This window comes from Chrysoperla carnea, chromosome 4, assembly GCF_905475395.1.
Source record: "Chrysoperla carnea chromosome 4, inChrCarn1.1, whole genome shotgun sequence".
Taxonomy (NCBI): domain Eukaryota; kingdom Metazoa; phylum Arthropoda; class Insecta; order Neuroptera; family Chrysopidae; genus Chrysoperla; species Chrysoperla carnea.
The window spans coordinates 18663911-18684024 of NC_058340.1; the positions used below are offsets into that span (position 1 = coordinate 18663911).

The 20114-nt window shown below is 27.8% G+C and overlaps 2 protein-coding genes across 6 annotated transcripts in view; one reads left to right on the forward strand and one right to left on the reverse strand.

Annotated features, from left to right (window-relative positions):
- LOC123299082 (protein hu-li tai shao) overlaps positions 1–14870 on the reverse strand; it is an 89965-nt gene extending 75095 nt beyond the window's left edge. For 2 of the 5 annotated variants that reach the window (XM_044881300.1, XM_044881298.1), the window contains exon 1: positions 14663–14842. The gene's annotated coding sequence lies outside the window, so the exon portion shown is untranslated. The other 3 variants (XM_044881296.1, XM_044881299.1, XM_044881297.1) reach the window with 3 other exon arrangements.
- A 231-nt stretch (positions 14871–15101) lies between these two features.
- Positions 15102–16036, forward strand: LOC123298341 (U4/U6.U5 small nuclear ribonucleoprotein 27 kDa protein). Its single transcript, XM_044880321.1, has 2 exons — positions 15102–15130; positions 15284–16036. The coding sequence occupies exon 2, from the start codon at positions 15309–15311 to the stop codon at positions 15786–15788; it is 480 nt and encodes a 159-aa protein (XP_044736256.1). The 5' UTR covers positions 15102–15130; positions 15284–15308; the 3' UTR covers positions 15789–16036.
- Positions 16037–20114: the final 4078 nt, after the last annotated feature.

Sequence of the window (20114 nt, forward strand, 5' to 3'; positions counted from 1 at the left end):
TAGATAAGAAGACTATAGAATTCTAAGAAATGACCTAAAGTAAAATAAAATAACAAACCTATTGTATTACAAATAACGAACTTATAATATTGCTTTAGTTTATAGTGATTTCAGTACTAGATGAACACACCCAATGAACTCGACTATAGTAGTTTTTTAGATAACTTTAAGCTACAATGTTGCAAAATTATGAGAAATTAGTATGCTTTTAAGTTTATAATATTATTGTAGGAAATGTATTGGATAACTTTCTACGTAAAAAATTCCAGGTTCGCTTTCTCGGAGACGGGAAATTTTTTTCATATTACTCTTAATCTTCAAATTGATGGATATTGGTTTTTTAGTTATTGTAACAGGAAATTTATTGATTAATAAATGAAAAAATCTTTTTGATCGCCATCCATTAAATCTTTTATCCGTTAACCGATACCATAAAAATGTTTTTCTGAGTTGGAAAACTGGAGTACACAATATCGTTCTGGGAAAGTTCTACTTATGAATTGATGCGTGTAAAATTTTTTGTTAAAAATGTATCGTTGTGAAGAAAAGCAACCACAATATACAATCGCAAAACAATTTTTTTATTTATAATAAAATATCGTTTTGCATTTCCAACATTTTTAAACCATATATTTTATACCACAATACAGATATAGAGGTACACAGCACTGTACGTATTAACGACCGCAAACTTGTGAATTAGGTTACTGCTATGTATGCGATAAAAAATACAACTTTCAATACATTTGTTAATTTACATTTTGTATTTGTCGTAGGCAAATGGCATTGTTACAATAATTAGAAAATTATAAAAAACTGACCGATAGAAATTTCTTCCACTAAAGTACGGTAATGTAAAATATTTTGTTGTAGGTTAAATTCGAAAACTCATCGACCTAAAATTAAACTTTTCAGCGTCATTAGAATATAATAGTGTATTCTACTATATTTGAAAAAATACTTCAAAAAGTTGATTTTGCTAATAAAAAGCTTGGTGCGACAGAGGCAACGCGTCGAATTTGTTATTTCTTAAGGTTAGCAGCTTGATTAAATTTGATTCATGTACGAAATTTTATCTTCTGTTTTAGGTCCGAATCGATTACCTAGATCATTAGCAGCGCATCCACTTTTTCATAATATGTACGAAATTACTTTCGTACACAGTATATATCTTTAATTGCGTAAATAATAATTATGCAATTGCATCCTTGGAATATTCTAAAATATTTTTTTCTAAAAATTATTATTTAATAACCTTAAAATATTAAATATGATTAAATTTAATTACAATTTCACGTTCTTAAATCAAGGTGGGTTTATTAAAGTTCTAAAGATTATGCAATAAATAATTTTAAAACAAAAAATTGTATATTTAAATGCTATCGTGATAATATCTCACGCCACAAATTTTATAGCAAAACACCGAAGATTAATCTCGAAATAGAGCGTGTGTTAGTTAGTTAAATTACGAAAACGAAGTTCTAGATTTCGAAAACGAAGTTTAATAAAAATCAAACATCTAAACTAAAATATGTGATTTATGTGTAAAGCACTTTTGTGCTTAGGGCGTCAGTCAGATTTTCGAAAAAGTTAAAAAATTTCATTTAAGCGAAGTTTGAGGAAATTTAAATAGAAAAGTATTCATTGAGATACTGTCATCCCGACTAAGATATAATGACTGTGTCTGTGGCATCGTAGCTCATATACTGATGAACCGATTGTAATTTTTTTTTTAGAAGTAATTTGTCCAAGAGTGTTCTCAGCTATGTGTCAAGAAAATTCGGTCAGCCATTTGATGATTATTATCTCTTTTCTAGATGATGATGAAGAGATATAAACAACTTTCCACAGAGAAAAGGTACTTATTATGAGATTATGAAAATAAAATAATATGATGGCTACAGTATTCGCACCGTGCGTGAGTTTTCTTGGAGGCGTTTCCATGATAACGAAACACTACTTTATAGAATTGTATGGATGCAAATATAATTGTATGGATTGCACTTATGACTTATGTTGAAAATTTAATATTATTGTCTCACAAATTTAAATGAATAATTAGGATAATTTACATTTGAAAAATAATATTTGTGCAATTTGATTTCTTATTTTCATAATTTTTAATGCAATAAGTTAGTTTAATTAATTAGTGTTTTTCAACAATTTTAATTTGCATTTTCTATAACATTAACATATAAAGAATTGCAAACTAGTCATAACAGCCTCCTTTATCGCCAAAATTTTTCACTGGAAGCGCTGGCTTCAATTTTATTGTCCCTACCATGACTACGCACACAACGAATAGTTGAAATATGTATTTACAATACAAAAATAATTAAATCAAAGGATTGGAACAAATTTCACTAAAGATAGTTTTTGGACAACGGACATTGAACATTGAACAAAATTATAAGTAAATATGATTAATAATAATAAATAGAAAGTACTATTCTAGTAAAGATTATTACACCTGACTGGCTATCACTATTATAATAGTAATATAAAATTTATCATATATCACACAAACAACCTTGAAATAAAATTCATATTATATGCACATTATATTACAAATAATATAATTATTATTACAATCATAATATTTATACAGATCACTTATTAGAGATATCATTTCAAGTAAATCATGGATAACGTTTTTCATGTAATATAAATCAACCTTGTATTGTATTCTAATTAAAATGTGCAAATCCATCGAATCTTTAAACACCTTATAATTATTCGATCGAATACCATTTCAACGTCACTAAATGTTTCACTGATTTATTTGATACCCACCCTATGGTAATTTGGTACCACCCTAAAATAAACTTAGATACACCGGCACAAAATTACAAGCCGTTAGTCAAGCAATAAGTATGGAGACGCATTAATACAGGATAGGTCTATGGGCGATGGTGGAACCATAATGATTCAAATGTCATTCATTTTTCTTAAAGATTTTGATATCATAGCACTAAAAAATTTATCTGATTATTCTTTTTATGTCACATTCACACAAATGCAATTTTTCATTATTTTGCTCGAGAAATTCCAACCTCTTACCTACTTCATGAAGAATATTTTTAATGTGACAAAATTGAAGGTTTTGCTGAAATGTCGATTAATTGTCCTATTATTATGGCCCGCCGACTATCAGTTTTCTTTCCATAACTACGTAATTGTCTCTAATAAGAGTCGGCATAATGTTTAAGGTTAAAAAATATGTAGTATTTGTTTGGTCTAACGGAACCCGGTGGGGCTTCTATAATTTTTTTTGACTTGAAATGCATAAAAATTTGAAAGTAGTTACGATACATAATAATTTCCTTGATTTTCGTTCTATCCTGACTGGTTCAATTTTACTAAATTTGGTTAAAGAATTTAATTTTAGAGACAGAATCCATGGACTTTATTTTAATTAAATTTGCAAAAGCATGACAACAACTTCTACAAAAACAATTTATCATATGCAATTCGAATTAATTCTTGGAAATATAAGTGTGAATAATAAATGATGATGAATAATTAAAATTAATAGACTTTAGTTTCAGTCACCAGTAAAGATTCAGCGAACGTCGTTCTTTATCGGCACGATATCATTTGTTGACAAAATTAGTCTGCAAATAAAACGAAGCACGTTTTATTCTCAATTTTACTACACAAAAATTTCATTTGAAATTTTAACTATTAAGTCTAACCAACACAATGGCAGATTATTGCAACAATGATGCCATATTTTGGCAAGATATTACGATTCAAAAGTTTATAGGAATACGTCTACAAACACTGTTTAAAAATACAGATCTGGAAATTAGTGGCTAAAGAACATTTTCTACCCTATATTTGCGCAAAAATTATGAAAAATTGTAAAAAAGTCACACTCAATTTGCCACAGAAAAATTTACAAATTCTACTATCAGTTTGAACGGAAATCAAATACAAAAATCTAGTTTTGTATGGAGAAGCATTGTCGAAATATAATGGCAAAAAAAAAAAAAAGATCGACTCAGCAAAAACAATCAGTGCATATTATTAAAATAATAAAATCATATTTGTTTATTATTATTATTATTATAATTTGTATATTAATAATTATTTATTTATTTATTTATAGAGTTTAATTTTAGTATCAGAATAAAAAATTAAAATTGTTCTTTTTCACGGTGACAATTCACAAAGACAAAATAATCATTATTATGCTTCACTAAACATCAATACAAGATAAATTCATATTTTTATAAAAATTGTATTCTCATATTTATGACTATTGAAATACTTCAAAGAAAACAATGAAATGTCCAAAGGGTTTACAAGGTTAGCATTTTAAGCATAATAAAATTTTCATTTTGGTAGAAATAAAAAAATATCGTTCTAAATTTCATTTTTTTAGATCCTTACAAAAAGAAAAATTTTCAGAAAATGGCAGCGATTTTATTAATGTTTTGAATTTCCCCAACTTCTTCTAATATTTTCTCAGGCTAAGCAGCCGAGCGGTCTAAAGCGCAAATCGACCAGGCAGTGGCAGTGTGAACAATTATAATTAATGGGGCGGTAAAATTTTACATGTAATTTAATAAATAAAGATTAAAACTAATGATGTGGGTGGCCTCTGTTATAGACGTATATGCCAGAGAAACGGAAGTTAAACCCCCATATTTATTATTTTAATATTTTCTCACGGTTCTAAAAGTTATCTTCATGGTTTTTTCTGATTTTTGTTTAGAATTTAGATTGATTAGCAAAAGGTGAATAAAACTTAACTGAGTGAAAAAATTTTCAAAAATATGTCTGAAGACAAATTGCCGGTAACTTTTTTAAATTTAAAAAAATAAAAACATGCAAAAAAGGGGTAATGAGTTAGATCTCGATACCCCATTCCAAACAGAAAACATAATTGTTTTACAAAAACAGTAAAGACACATTTTTAACAAAGAATAAGAATAAAAAAAAACAATTAGCAACGGTTTTTTATCAAATAATACAAAAAACAATTTGAAATAAATGTGGGTCATAACTGTTAATATTAAAATGATGAATTCATAAGTCAGACAGGAGGCTTCTCGTTGTTATGCAATTATGTAAATTGAGGATTAATTAATCAATTAGTAGGTGGGATGCGATTCAAACAATTATTTTTAATACATTGACATTTTTATTTGTTTTATAAGAGCTAATTATTGTTTTATGTATGCACAAAACGTGGTTGGAGAGAGAAGAAATATATAAGGTGTATCAAAAAATAAAAGTTCAGAAAGTGGTAGGAAAAAATATAAAGAATATCAATAAAGCCTCCCACCGCCGGTTTATTAACCCCCCAGCAAAACTGAGATATTTAAATTAAATTAATAGTATTTCCTTTACAGATCTAGAAGCCATTGATGTCTTTTCATTTTAATAAAGAAAGAAATTGTAGAAACACTAAAATTGATTCTGACCCGATAAACAATTTTAATTGAGCAACAAACCAAAAAATAGATTATCGTTTATCGAGAGAAATATTTAATTTATTTAAATAAACTGTTGAAGTAGGGCCGAAAGTAGTGTTGGAAAGGACCATGGTTTCGATTCATCCTTAATACTAAGCGCCTCAAGCTTTTACAAATAGTCGGGTATGAGTGATTTATAGATAAAATTATTTTCTACTTTTTAGTACAATAAAAGCTTGTCCCTTAAAAAGTATTTTTTATTAAAGTTTTTTTAAAGACAAGCTGTATATAAAGAAGAAGCGGGACCTTGAAATAATATTATTTTAAAAAAACATTCTTACGAATACATGTGTACTCGCTGTTCCCTCGTTCATCTCATAAACATCTAACTCATCAACAAAAATAGATATTATTAAATCGAAATGTATTTTTTTTTATCTGAAGGTAAAAAATGTTGATAAATTTATAATGAGTTATAAACAATTACATTATGTGCAAGTTTATAAATATTTATGTTTATAATAATAATTAATTATCGCAAACAAATAATTGTTCTTGCATTTCCGTTGTGAAGTTATGAAAATGAGATGAAATATCTTGAAATTAATATTTTTGTAATTTGTTTTCAGTCTGTTAAATTAACCAAATTTCTTTTGTAATTCATGAATATTTAGCCAAGTATGAATAGTTTTTTATCTGATGACGGAATTCGAAGAAAAACCACAAAATTTATGCTTATAATTTTTTTAAGTCGAACAAACATTTTATAATTAATTTCTTATTTTCCGTTACGCAATCGTCACAAATTAAAAAAATGTTGTCTCTATGGTTTTTCGATTAGAACCTCTAAGTAATGAAACTACAATTTACCTAAAGTACAAATCTTTTTTAAGAAATTACCTGAAATCGAACCGAGAAACTATACATCCAATCATGAAATAAATGATCTGATTTTTGTATTTTTGGGGTAAAAATTATTTTATTTAATTATTTTTATCGAAATTGGAGACAGTAAATTTTTATCTCCCTTTCACATTTTTGATAAAGATCGAGTACATTTAACGAATGGGCTTGTAGTTTTCAAAAATCTTTGAATTAAGAGCCTTATCTCAGAAATTTCTCGTCCGAAGTGAAGAAAATTTTTTATTTTTTGGATCAAAATTATCGGACGTGTTTTAACGAAATTGAAGACCAAAAAATTTTCACGCTTTTTGAAATTTTGCTGAGGGGGTTATCAAAAACATCGGAAAAATACAAATTTTGTTTCAGAATTTTATAAAATTTGGTGTTTAGAGTAAAATTGGCCCAAAAAATTCAAAAATCGAGACCATGTGACGTTTATTCGATTATTTTTTATGGCATATTGAGACCTGAAGCGAAAAAAAAATTTGAAGCGAAAGTTGCTTTTTTGAGCTAAAGAATTTAAATATGCTTCAAAAAATTTGTAGTTCCATTTAAGGTCACTGCTTGGCCAGTTGGCCACTACTTGGCCATGAAGATGTCTCCGTAGAAAAAACCAAATAGTGCATTTTCTTTCCTTCGAAAAATGGGCCGACTAGTATTTTCGCCCCGTTCATCCTTTATGGTAGGGTACTTTACGAAAGATACTTATAGCTACCCTTGTATATATATCTAAACCCAATTGCGAAACACTCGCATTTTTTCTAAACAATTTTTCTAGCTAAAAATGAAAACGTTTGGAAATATTCTACATAAATAATTTTTTGTTACCTATTTTCAAAGATACCTATCACACAATTTACCTAATATCCGCTCTTTAGATATGAACCACGTTTCGTTAGTCAAACCGACGTGCATGTAGACATGCATCTTTAAACATTCTTGTGATTACTAATAAATATTTTCATAACAGACACAGAAAGAGATACTTTAAGAATGAAATACTAGTTACATAAACGCAAGATATGTTATGATAACAATTCTTATGGATTTATAAACACTTCCAACAAAGCATTAGCAGACAATTTCCTTTTTATTTAAATAAATAAAAAATTATTGTTAAGAATAGGAAATGAATATAAAAGTGAAAAACAAATATAAAGTAAAATCAATTATTTATTGTATATTTTTAATAAGAAAGTTAAGTAGTATTTCCACTTTTGTTTTAAATTTAATTTATTCAAAGTGAATTTTTTTTTCTATTAAACAAAAAAGTTATAAAACTAATTGCTATATGGTATAATAAAATTATAAAATTCGGATATATAATTAATTCAAGATGTATTACATGATTTATAATGAATTTCTTTCAATTAATTGTTGGCGTGGATCCTAAATTAAAAATAAAAGTACAAAAGAAGAATTAAAGGTCGTTTATGGCTGAAAATTATACGTAGAAAAATCGAATATGATTATTTTACTTGTCCCCACTATTCATATTTCATTAATTTTCTTTTTTTTATTAAGGATGTACGAGCGCCAGGGGTATTTTGGATAAAAGGAAAATTTTAGGGAGGGTTGCTCGATTATTTAAATAAAACAAGTAAAACACACAATTGACTGAGTTAATTCTTGAAATATCATGCATAGACAGTGTTGATTACTCTATCACATTACAGTTACATACATGTCACACATAACTGATATTCCCATATAATACATACTATACAATTTACGTATACTTTGCGCCTTCACAGGTAAACAGTCATCTTTACGAAAAAAAGTTTCAAACAAAAGTTGGTTATTTTTTTGTATTGAATATTTTTTACATTTAAACTTTTGTTCTATCTCTAACGGTTAACAAGACCCAATTGACCTATATTGCTCATTTACGAACTGGGCCTCACTTTTTACGTCCTGAGGACAGAACAACCGGAAATGGACTAATTAAGTGATTCTATGAATACCTATACCAAAATTTTGTGCGTAGCATCAATATTTCTAAGCGTTAAAAACTTGGGATTAAACTTAGTAAACCTTGCATATTACATATATGCATGGTATAAAAATGACTTTAAAAAGAGGCATACTTAACATTGGTATTATAAGAAAACGTATTACGGCATTTACTGCTCCATCTATGATTATGATTTTAAACCATAAATTAAAGATTTCTGTAAAAATTTATAATAGTAAATGTCAAACAATTCATGGCTTTCTTTTCTGATATAAAAAGAAAGGAAATAAGTGAGATCAAGAGAGGTGGTAGCTATAAAGCGGTGATTTTTACTTTTAAGTCCAGTGAAGCGGGCGGGTATCAAGCTAGTAATATATTATTTTCAAATAAAATATTTTTTATTTTCATTGATATTACGGTATTAAAATTTGAACTTCTATTTTATAAAATTTTACGATTTAAATAAATTATTAAAATTTATTCATAGCACACATTGTTTTTTTTTTTTTTAAATATTTAAAATTTTACGATATTAAATCATAAAATTTTAAAGTACTTGTATTCTTTTTCAAGGACAAATAATTTAGTCATTTTTATTATCAATTTTAAAAGTGAGTCTTCTAATCATCATAGATCAATATTATAATTGAAAGATAGTACTGTACAGTTTTAAACAAATAAATAATGAGATCATTGTACTTTTTATGTGTACACATATACTCTGTTCTTTTTTAGCTCGATGTAGAACACTAAGTGTAATTAAAAAAAGATAGTGTTATTACAATGTGACAAGACTATCCTTTTTCTTCTTACCAAACTAAAAAGAAAAAAGTGTGATAAATAAACAGTCAAAAAGAGAAATTTTTATGTTGCCAAGTTGTTCAATTAATTACACTATGCATATAGTTATATCTCAAATTCCTTGGCCTTAAATTTTGTGTTATGATTGCCATATTTATTTATCGTTCTCACAAGTTCAAAATGTCATATTTTTATCATCTAAATTTAACTTACAAATTTGAATGAATTGATTTATAAATATTTTTTAAAAAAGATTTATTATATTTGGAAATCGATAAATAAGAGAGACTTAGAGAAGATAAGCGGCAGTGAGATTAAAAAAAATTAATAGTTAATAATCCATTACTTCTCACTGACATATTTTTAGGAAATAATTTCAGTATATGAAATTAGGGCAAAATTTCAGTTAATTTCGAAATTTGTAGGCAGCATCATAAAGCGAGAGTATTAACTGCCGGAAAACGTGATAAAAATGATGAAATAATATTAAGAGCGAGTAAAAACTATGTAATATCAAAAAATTAGAAATTATCAATCAGGTATTAATTTCACTATTGACATCAATACTTGGTCTAAGCGAAATACTTAGCCATTGCCGAAAGCAAAAAAGGGCCACAAACTGAATACGTTATCTTTGAGCTTTCGGCAAAAGCTAGGTTTTTCGTTTGGGTTAATACATTATAGGTAATTCCTAATTTTTTGATATTACATAGTTTTTTTACCAGCTGTTAATATTATTGCATCTTTTTTAACAAGTTTTCTGATGTTTATTAGGTCATATCTTCGCTAAAAATGAAAATAGTGAGATCATATTGATGCCATTTTGTAGCCTAAATTCTGGATAAGTTTTACCCAAGTGTATACCTTCAGGGTATAATCTCATTTAGCATAAATACGGTGCAAATATTTGATGAAAAAAATAATAGACATGTCTCCCCCAAATGATCGCTACCAAACGAAATTAGTTACACTATAAAACTCAAAGCTGTATCAGTTTATACGTAAATTTTTCACTCTTTACGCTGGCATCAACAAAAATCTATATTTTAACTTGATCTTTATTCTTGTTTTCCTGAGAATTAACAAGATTAATCGGAGGAGGCAATAGAGGTTTATTTGATAGACAGTGATGACTTGAATCTAGTGTTTGTGTTTTGGCCGATACTTTTGGATTAAACTGTATAATAAATTATAATATGTTCTTAAAATACACGCCACACTCATTTAAATGGTTGCGTAATTTTGAACAATGTGTTAATCGATTTAACAAGTACCTTGTTCGACAAAATGTCTCCCATTTACGTGGTAACATCTTACTGAACAATCCCGTATTGAATTCTTTAAATTTTTGATGAAAAATGACAAAAAAAATTTGTAGTCAACATTTTGAATAAGCAAAAACTGTTTTATATTATAAACCATATTCGATTATTTAAATCAATAAAACCGAAAAAAAACTAGAGCCATAGTAGAAGTAATAAACAAAATAATAAAAATTTATACATTAAATTATCATAAATAATGATGTGTATAGGAAATTGACGAATAGAAAGAAAAAACAATCTTTCATCACGTTTTATGGAACATAACGGATTTAGAATTCGATGTCATTATTATCATTATGGTTAAATCACTTCATGCATGCTAAAATAAATTTTGTTCCAACGAACAATTTAAAATAATTATTTTGTTTTTTTACATCAACTTATTGTATTAAATTTTGTAGATTGTTCTCTCTGTTTAAAAAACTATCTTAATTAAATCCACACAAAAAAGTTGTTGAAATAATGAATTTTAAATTTTAAAAAGTTTTAACCACGTTAAGGTCGGGAATAAATTTTGATGCAGCTTGGTAAGGTGATATTGCAGTTTTGTGTAGTTGAAGTCAAATAGGTAACGCAGATTTATGTATAGTTGCTGTTTGTAGCAGTTACAGTAATTACATGAAGTCATTAACTATACAGAAAATTCTTATTAAACCTGCGTTTCCCACTGACTTAATCTACATAAAACTGCTCCACGTCACCTCACTAAGTTTTGTCTCAAATTGCGCTCAGCCTAAGTTCATAATGTCAAGCTGGAATTACTAAAGCTTTGATTTCAAAAACAGAATTTTTTTTTTAAATTACAAAATTAAAGGCGTGTGTCTATGTACATATCGAAATCAATAAATTCTAGGACTAATCTATGAAATATTAAAAAAAAAAAAAAAAAAAAAAAAAAAAAACATTTTTATTACACTTCATACCCATTACTTCCATATACAGACTAAAAAAACGATATACAAACAATTTTAGTGGGTTTTATCCTCTTGAGATAATAAAACGAAGCTGTTATAACATGTTTTTGTCAAAAAAGGAAGTCGGAAATTTTCGCCAGCGAAAACGTGCGAGAAACTGGAACATCATATTTTACAGGTCAAAAGCAAAGCCTTATAGAGCATACTGAAAATAGCCAAAATTTTTCAAAAGCGAAGATTAAGCCTTTTTTGATGATTTGACGTCTAATTCAACAGGATAATATAATAATACATATTAATAATATAACGATCTTATGGGTTACATACGCTATTTCAACAGGGCATTTTAAAAATAATATCAATAAAATTCACAAGTCTGTAACTAAAAAACTGTTAACTGCTTCTTATAGATTTTTATCCGCTGAAACTGGGTAACATATTAAAAAACTTCAATCGCGTCAAATTTTCTTGCAAAACTCACTTGAAAAAACCAAAATTTTTGGAATTCAATGGAATTCTGACTCAAGAGGAAATCACTTTGAAATTGTCAGTTGTACGCATTTCTAAAGATACTTAATTAGTTTGTCAGATCACATGCAGTTTGATGTAAAAAAATTTACTATATTTATATGGAGGTTATGTGGCGTTCGCACGAAATTTTTACTTATCTAATCAAATAATATAATATACTAACAATAAGTTGTATGTGACACATAATAGTATTAATTATAAATATACACAGAAAATTTAATACAAAACAAATATACTTAATTTATAGATTTTAGAAATCTATTTATTTTAAATAAATACTCTACTCTTTAACTATTTAGTTTTAGAATAAAATATTGATATTCAATAATATTTATTATGAACATGACCAACTAAGTCTTTTACAGTGTGTCCCCAAAACTAACGCATTACGAGAAAAAGAACAGAGCCGTACAGACGTTAAATTTCTTAAAAGAATAATTTTTTTACCCTACCTGACAAAATTTTTTTTATCATTTCAAATGAAAAGTTTTCACTGCACGGGTAGAAAAGTGAAGTGAAAATCTTTAGAAGTACACAAAACATGAACGTTTTCAACTACTAATTAATTAAAGAGTGAGATACTTTAAAAGTGACATCATTGTTGAGTACAGCCATAGAGATTACATATAAAACTCTGTTTTGCAAGAAAGAAGCTGGCAACAATCTTTGAATGCTTTTAACTTAACTTTAATTTTAATTCAAGATTTTGCTGGTTAAAATTTTATTTGCTGGAATATCTTAAACCTGAAGATGTCTAACATCAGCTAAGAAAAATTGAATTCTAATTTCCTTTTCCAAACAAAAGTTGTTTTTTGCGGCAAATAATCAAAAATGCGCCGATAGATGTTTTTACGTCTAATAATTTCATAATCCGCTTTCGAGATACAGGAGTGATAACTTTTTAAAAATTACTCTGTACATTTAGTTTTTACTTTTAACAATTTAAAAGATTAAAATTACAAAGAATATTAGCGAAGCTATCGTTAATTGTACATACATCAAATCAAAAAACCGCATAGGAACATTATTTTTAGAATTTTATCCTTTGTATCTGCTCTTCTAATGCGTTAGTTTTGGGACAGTTTGTTAGAAACATTAAATAATTAGCAAAGGATTCGGTAGCGTACAATATCGTGTATCTAACGGCTATCTAACATTAACGCTATCTTTAGCGACTTTTCTAAAAATAAAAACGCAAGAACGTCAGGTAACGAACCAAATTAAAGCATATTTTACCTAGATTACGAATCCGAAATTAATAGTTTTTCCTTGCGATTGCGTTCATACGCTGATCTACTAGTAAGCCATGCCTTGTAAAGGGGTCGAGATAGCACGGATCTGTGGGTTTTGAACATGCTTTTAATGGCTTTTTGGTTAACTGTTTCATTGCGTTATTTCACTGAATCTCAGAAAATCTGAGAAAAGCTCAAAAAACTTGGATAATATTTCGTTAACCGCAATAGTGCCCATATAACCTCACCCTAAAAACTTCTATCATTTCCTGGTAGATGTGTAATTTTCCCACTTCGATTCGTGATTTTATATCCATAGCAAAGCAAAAATTTTAATGAATACAATCTAGCATTCTCAATTCGATTAATTACTTATCAATTTTTTACTACATATTAATACCAGGAAAGGTTTTGAAAACTGTCGACGTTTGGTGTTTTCCCAAACACTTTTGCTATTAAACCTAATTTTAATCATCAGCCAAATAGAAACGCTTTAAATTCTATAATCTCTAATAAAAAGAAAGAAACTCCATAATCGATTTTTTTAAATTTAAAAATTGATGGAACTAATGATGTTATATTACATTTAAGTACCGTTGTACTGCATAAAAAATGTAAAATCTTAAATAAATATTATTTCTAAGAATAACAAAATGAATCATATTACTTTTTTAAAAAAACCTTCAAAATTGAAATTGAAAAGTATAGCGAATTTGATTACCGACGAAACTAAATGTTTGAACTAAATTTTAACAAACTCACCAAAAATTAAAATTTATTAAAGAGAATTTGAAAAATCACAAACTTAAAAACCTACACCAAACACCATTATTTCATTCACACCGAGTATGCACACAAAAAGTCATAAAAATTATTTATAAAAAGTTGGAATCAATTGAACAACAAAGATGTTAACTAGAAGCTAACTAAATTGATACTAAATTGAATCGTGTCTCATCGTTGATCAAACGATTGGTCGACCCAAAACTATCATACATTTATTTCCATTAAAAAAATGATCGTTGCAATTATTGAATTTATTAAATGACTTACAAAACTTCTTATAAAATTTACACAAATTTAAAGCAATTTACAGGATCTAAGATTTAGATTTTAAACGTTAATTAGAGTAACATTAAACGATTTTTCCGTACAAAGGGAAAACGGAAAAATTAGGACATAACGCAGACGCATTTTACACATTTTCTGTATTAAGTCAAAATTTGACAGCCCTTACCCAAATCAAATTTTTAAATTACCATTAGATCATTGCAGTATTTATAGATCAAAAATATTCAATGTGCAAAAATGATTCGTCACAATAATTTATTATTAATTTACAATATTTCATAAAAATTATAAAATAGTTTTTTTATTGTTAACAACGACAAGAAATTAAAAATTATTGAAAAAAAATTCAACCGCTTTCATCATTAAGTGGGAACTCTATAAACCGTGACACACCCCTAACGCAAATACAATTATGAAATTCGAAAACAATATTTTTAAATATTTATAAATTACAATGAAATAAAAGCAATAAATAAAAAAAATTTAATAATTTAATTATAAAACATACCTAAAAATCTCCACACATAAAAATTGTTAACGTGACGTTAAAAGTCTAGGAGCACTTCACTGAAGATACCGGACTGACGACTGAACTCGTATACCGAACACCTATAGTTATTAAATTGTATCCTGTGTATTAGTCGATATTTTATTTTATTTTGTATGAAAATTTATAAGAATTTATTAACAGTACTCACTGATTTTTAATGAAATTGAATTTTTTTTAATATTTAATTTTAATTTATTTTCTTTCATATATTTTAAATTTCATTAAAATATTTAAGTTAGCATTTGTTATAACATGAATAGCGTCGTTCGTGTTCTCTACACGTAATATGCGCGCGCATACATCAAAATTAAAAGAAACAGAAATTGTTTACTGTGGTGAGATCTATATCATAAAAAAGAAACGAAAAATTTTATTAAAAATGTCTACTTGTTTTGATTGACAGCGTTAAAAAAAATTTTTTTTTCGGTGAGAGTTTATAGTTTTTTCAGTGATTTTTTAACCAATTTTTAAATTTTTTTATTTCTTATTTTTTAAATATGTTTTTTTTTTTTTAATTTTTTTTTTTTGTAATGAATATTTACCTTAATTTCTTTCAATTATCACTTTGCTTATGTTTAGGATTCAAATTTTTTGATAAAAATAAATGGGCAGGAGCCGATCAAATTCACCAACACGAAGACGTGAACGTGTCGAACGTGAACGTGATAGAGAACGTGACCGTGATAGAGATCGTGATCGAGAACGTCGACGAAAACGTACCAGAAGTCGATCTCGTGATAGACCTGAAAGAAGACGTAGATCAGGTGAAAGAGAACATCGACATAAACGAAATTATTCACGTTCTCGATCACGGGAAAGAGATAGAAGTAGAACTCGACGTAATAGACCTAATAAACATCAAGAAACAGAAAGACCAGCTATTACAGCAGCTGATTTAGAAGGCAAATCACCCGAAGAACAAGAGATGATGAGAGTAATGGGATTCTGTAATTTTGATACAACCAAGGGTAAGAAATTACCTGGAAATGATGTAGGTGAAGTTCACGTAATATTAAAAAGAAAATATAGACAATATATGAATCGGAAAGGCGGTTTTAATAGGCCTTTAGATTTTGTTGCGTAATTTATTTTTTTATTTGTTGATTTAAGATAGAACTTAGTTTATAAGACTGAAATATTAGTATATTTCGAAGATAATTTTATATCAGGGCAAATCAGAGATAAGTATAGAAACAGTTTAGGAAAACTATTAATTTATCGGTTATATAACGGGGAAATTTAAAAATGGGCATTTTTATATCTATACCTCAGTTTTGTATATAACTACCTCATCATTTATTTTCAGTGTTTTTCTTAAATATGTGAACTAAATTCAATAACATATTTTAAAATCGAAAAAAATGTTTTTTCGATTTTAAAAGGAATCATAATTATAATAAAAATGGAGAAATCTGTTGGATAAACGGATTTCCATTTAAGTTAACAAATTATTTAAAATATTTGGTTTCGTAGAATATCTTATTACATAAGTAATACGAAAATTACAAAATAATTTTTTATATTTAATACCTCATGACGTTTTACCTTTTTTAAAAAGGTTTACGGGTATCATTAATAGCGAACCTTCATTAACGGGTACTACTCAGATCCTAAACTGTAAATTCTAATCTGAAATGCCTTAATATTTCAATAAAACGATGATTTGTTAAACAACTTTACGATTTAAACAGGGTGTTCGGTTGTTAGCACGTTAAATTTTTTTCAAATTTCTGGGGAAAAAAAACACTGGAAAACTTTTATTCTAGTTTGAAAGACCTTTCGAAAATTATTCCACACAATGGAATAATTGAAAAAAAATATCAATTCTCAGTTCTTTAACTATATTCCATCCATAAAATTGAGGAAAATATTTATTTTCGTACATCCCGTTGAGGGGTTCCAATAGGATAAGCGTTTTTTTACACTAAATACATTTTAGTGTAAAAAAGTATTCTAGTGATTTCTCTTATGAGGAAAACATTACATCAGTAACGGTTTCGCTAACGGGTATCTCACGAATATCTCATCAAACTGTTCATTTATAAACGTAGTGCCCTTTGGCAGTTTAGATCAACATTCAAGAATTATTTTTTACCAAATGTTTAGCCAATTTTGACTATTTGATTTTACAAGGCCCTAATTTATTACCGAAAAATGTACGCATATCTTCATAAGTTATAAACAACAAAACATAACGAACTGAAAAACAATGAATAACACTGATCACTGCACCCTGTATTTTGTTTCTAAGATAATTTTAAAATATTATTTAAAAAAAAATTATATATATTTTTTTATTAATTATTTAAAGAGAAAATTCAGATAGCAATATTGCTTTTCGAAAAAGAAATAAATTTTAATATATAAATTTTCTTAAATTTTGTTTAAAAGCGAATTAGATCAGTATCGTTGAGGGCTTCTCTCTAACTCATACTGAAATTTTCACACACAAATTTTTACTTCAAGAATTTTTCATGTCAATAACACAAAGCTGAAACAAATTGATTTGGCTTACGGTTGTTAAAATGTGTTGCTACGGAAAAAAACACAACCTAAAACTAATTTAATAAATTAACTTAAAATTTTGAGAAATTGTTCTTAAATATGTTAAGTCACAACAATGAAAATTTTTAAAAGACTCTCTGAAAATTAACATTAGTTCTTATGGGAATTAAGAAAATTATAATTTTTTTATTAGTTTTTCCTATATATTAATTGTAATTTACAGTAAACATTTTTTTTATAAAAAAAATAAAAGCTTAAAAATCATAGCTTTTCCATAAGAACTAACGTTAATTTACGCTTAGTTATTTTCTACAAAACTTAGCATAATTTTCAGACAACCTTTTTAAAAATTTTGTTGTGAATACTTAACATGTTTAAGAACAATTTATCCAAATTTCAAGAACAATTTCTTTTTCTGTATAATGATTTAAATTATTTTTATATAAATAAAATTTAATTTTTTTGGGATTGAAGTATGTTTATATCGAGTGTACTTTCAGCACATGATAATAAGCTTAAAAAATTGATTACGGTTATATTTGCTTCTGAACAAAACTAATGTGAATTTCATATTGAAAATAAAACACGTTAATTATTTCGTTTAAAAAATAATATAATTTCAATCGATAAAATCTAATTCATTAAGATGTCATTAATTAAAGAATGACCAATTAATCAATAGACAAATCATCTAAATAATTAATCATTTGTAATCATAATTTATATTGTCTCAATAAATACAACGCATTTTATGTGTTAACACTCTCTGGGTAATGAAACATAAAACCTCAATAGTTTAAAAAATTAAAGATTTATTAAAGAGGATTGATATCATTTGTTTATGATTTCTAAATCCTCTTTAACTATTTTTCACATGCATACCTCAATAATTAACAAACTCTGTTAAAATTTCCGATTATCTGATTATTTTTATTGTAAACACATAATAATCGATGGTTAAATTTTAACAGAGTTACAATAGTAAATCAGGTTTATTCTTAATCATTTTCATTGTTATTCGATAAATTGTTTTAAAAAAACATTCAGTGTATAATTAGATTTATTTCACAAACCGATTCATGTAATTTTATATTCTTGAATATAAAATATGTTTTTAAAGTAAAAAAAGCGTTTCATATTCGATACCAAATATTGGAAACATACCTTACCCTTTCCTAATGTTCCATGAAAATCTATTATAAATTAAAATTAAATCTATTTTAAATTGTTATTATAATCTATTATATTATAAAGAAAAACATCTTGTAAATTAAATCCTGGTTTACAATAAACAAAAAACTTAGTTGTAAAATTAAACATTCTATAGGCGTATATGTAGGACGAAAAATAAATAATTGTCTTCTAATAAAACGCAAGGACAATAATTCGTAAGGCAAAGTTGGCACGTGCCTACAGGCGCGTAAGATAATATACAAATACAGTTGAACGTCGATTATCCTAATTAATTGGGACCAAGGTGGTGGATTCGGATAATCGGCCATAGATAGACTGGTAATAAAGAAAAACGAACTGTCACACTTAGAATAAACTATATTAGGTTTAACACAATTCTACAATAACTTGCCTCTAAAATTCCAAAATTACATACATACTCGATTTTAATTTTTTGATGAATATGATTATCAATTGTGTTTTTAGAATTAAACCTTTATTCTTGTTTTATTAAAACATTAAAAATATCGAAGTGGCTATCCGCACAATACCGTCTACGGTCTAGACCGTCCACGGTATACCGTATACGGTCTATTTAGACGCGGTATGAAATTATTTTTGCCCTTTTATACCGTGGGGCCCTTATACCGTGCACGGTATACTCTTTATGCCGTCGAACCCTTACACCGTGTGCGGTATAGTCTCGTCCACGGTATACATTATACAGATGGGAAAGCGTATTCTACAGAAATGTAACATACCGTGTGCGGTATACTCTCGTCCACGGTATACATTATACAGATGGGAAAGCGTATTCTACAGAAATGTAACATACCGTGTGCGGTATACTCTCGTCCACGGTATACATTATACAGATGGGAAAGCGTATTCTACAGAAATGTAACATACCGTGTGCGGTATACTCTCGTCCACGGTATACATTATACAGATGGGAAAGCGTTTCTACAGAGATTTTTTTCCCTGCGAGGTTTTTAACCGCACACGGTAAGCTATAACACACGGTATGCGTTTATACAGAGATTTTCAAGCCGTGCGAGGTTTTTAACCGCACACGGTAAGCTATAACACACGGTATGCGTTTATACAGAGATTTTCAAGCCGTGAATGGTTCTATACCACACGCGGTAAGCTCTAACACACGGTATGGTATATATCTACTAGGAAGTAAACTACTGTGACTTGTGCTCCACTGCACAAGTCATAGTCAAGTACTGTGACTTGTGCTCCACTCCACAAGTAATTGTAAAATACTGTGACTTGTGCTCCACTCCACAAGTCATAGTAAAATACTGTGACTTGTGCTCCACTCCACAAGTCATAGTAAAATACTGTGACTTGTATCAGTTGTACATTATGTACGGTATACCCATATATGTAATACTAAAGGTATATGGGCAGTTCCTATAAGTGGAAGGCGTTCGGACTAAGTGAAACAGATAGTGTATCGTTCTCTCACTCTTCCGATCGCATTTGTCAGCTCTGCGCATTTTTCGTGCGCACTATTTAAAATTTTTAAATGGTAACCATGGTTACCATATTTTAGAGAATTCTCAAGCATGCGCAGTATAGATAAAATGTCTCGAACGAGAGAGAAAACAAATATTGTCGGCACCGTAAAGTTTGGACATTCTTTCCCGTAACAACTGCCCATATACCTTTAGTATTACATATATGGGTATACCGTATAGACGGTATACCGTAGACGGTATAC

Bases quoted from the DNA above. Each gene is read 5' to 3' on its own strand.
- LOC123298341 (XM_044880321.1), top strand. From the start codon at position 15,309: ATGGGCAGGAGCCGATCAAATTCACCAACACGAAGACGTGAACGTGTC.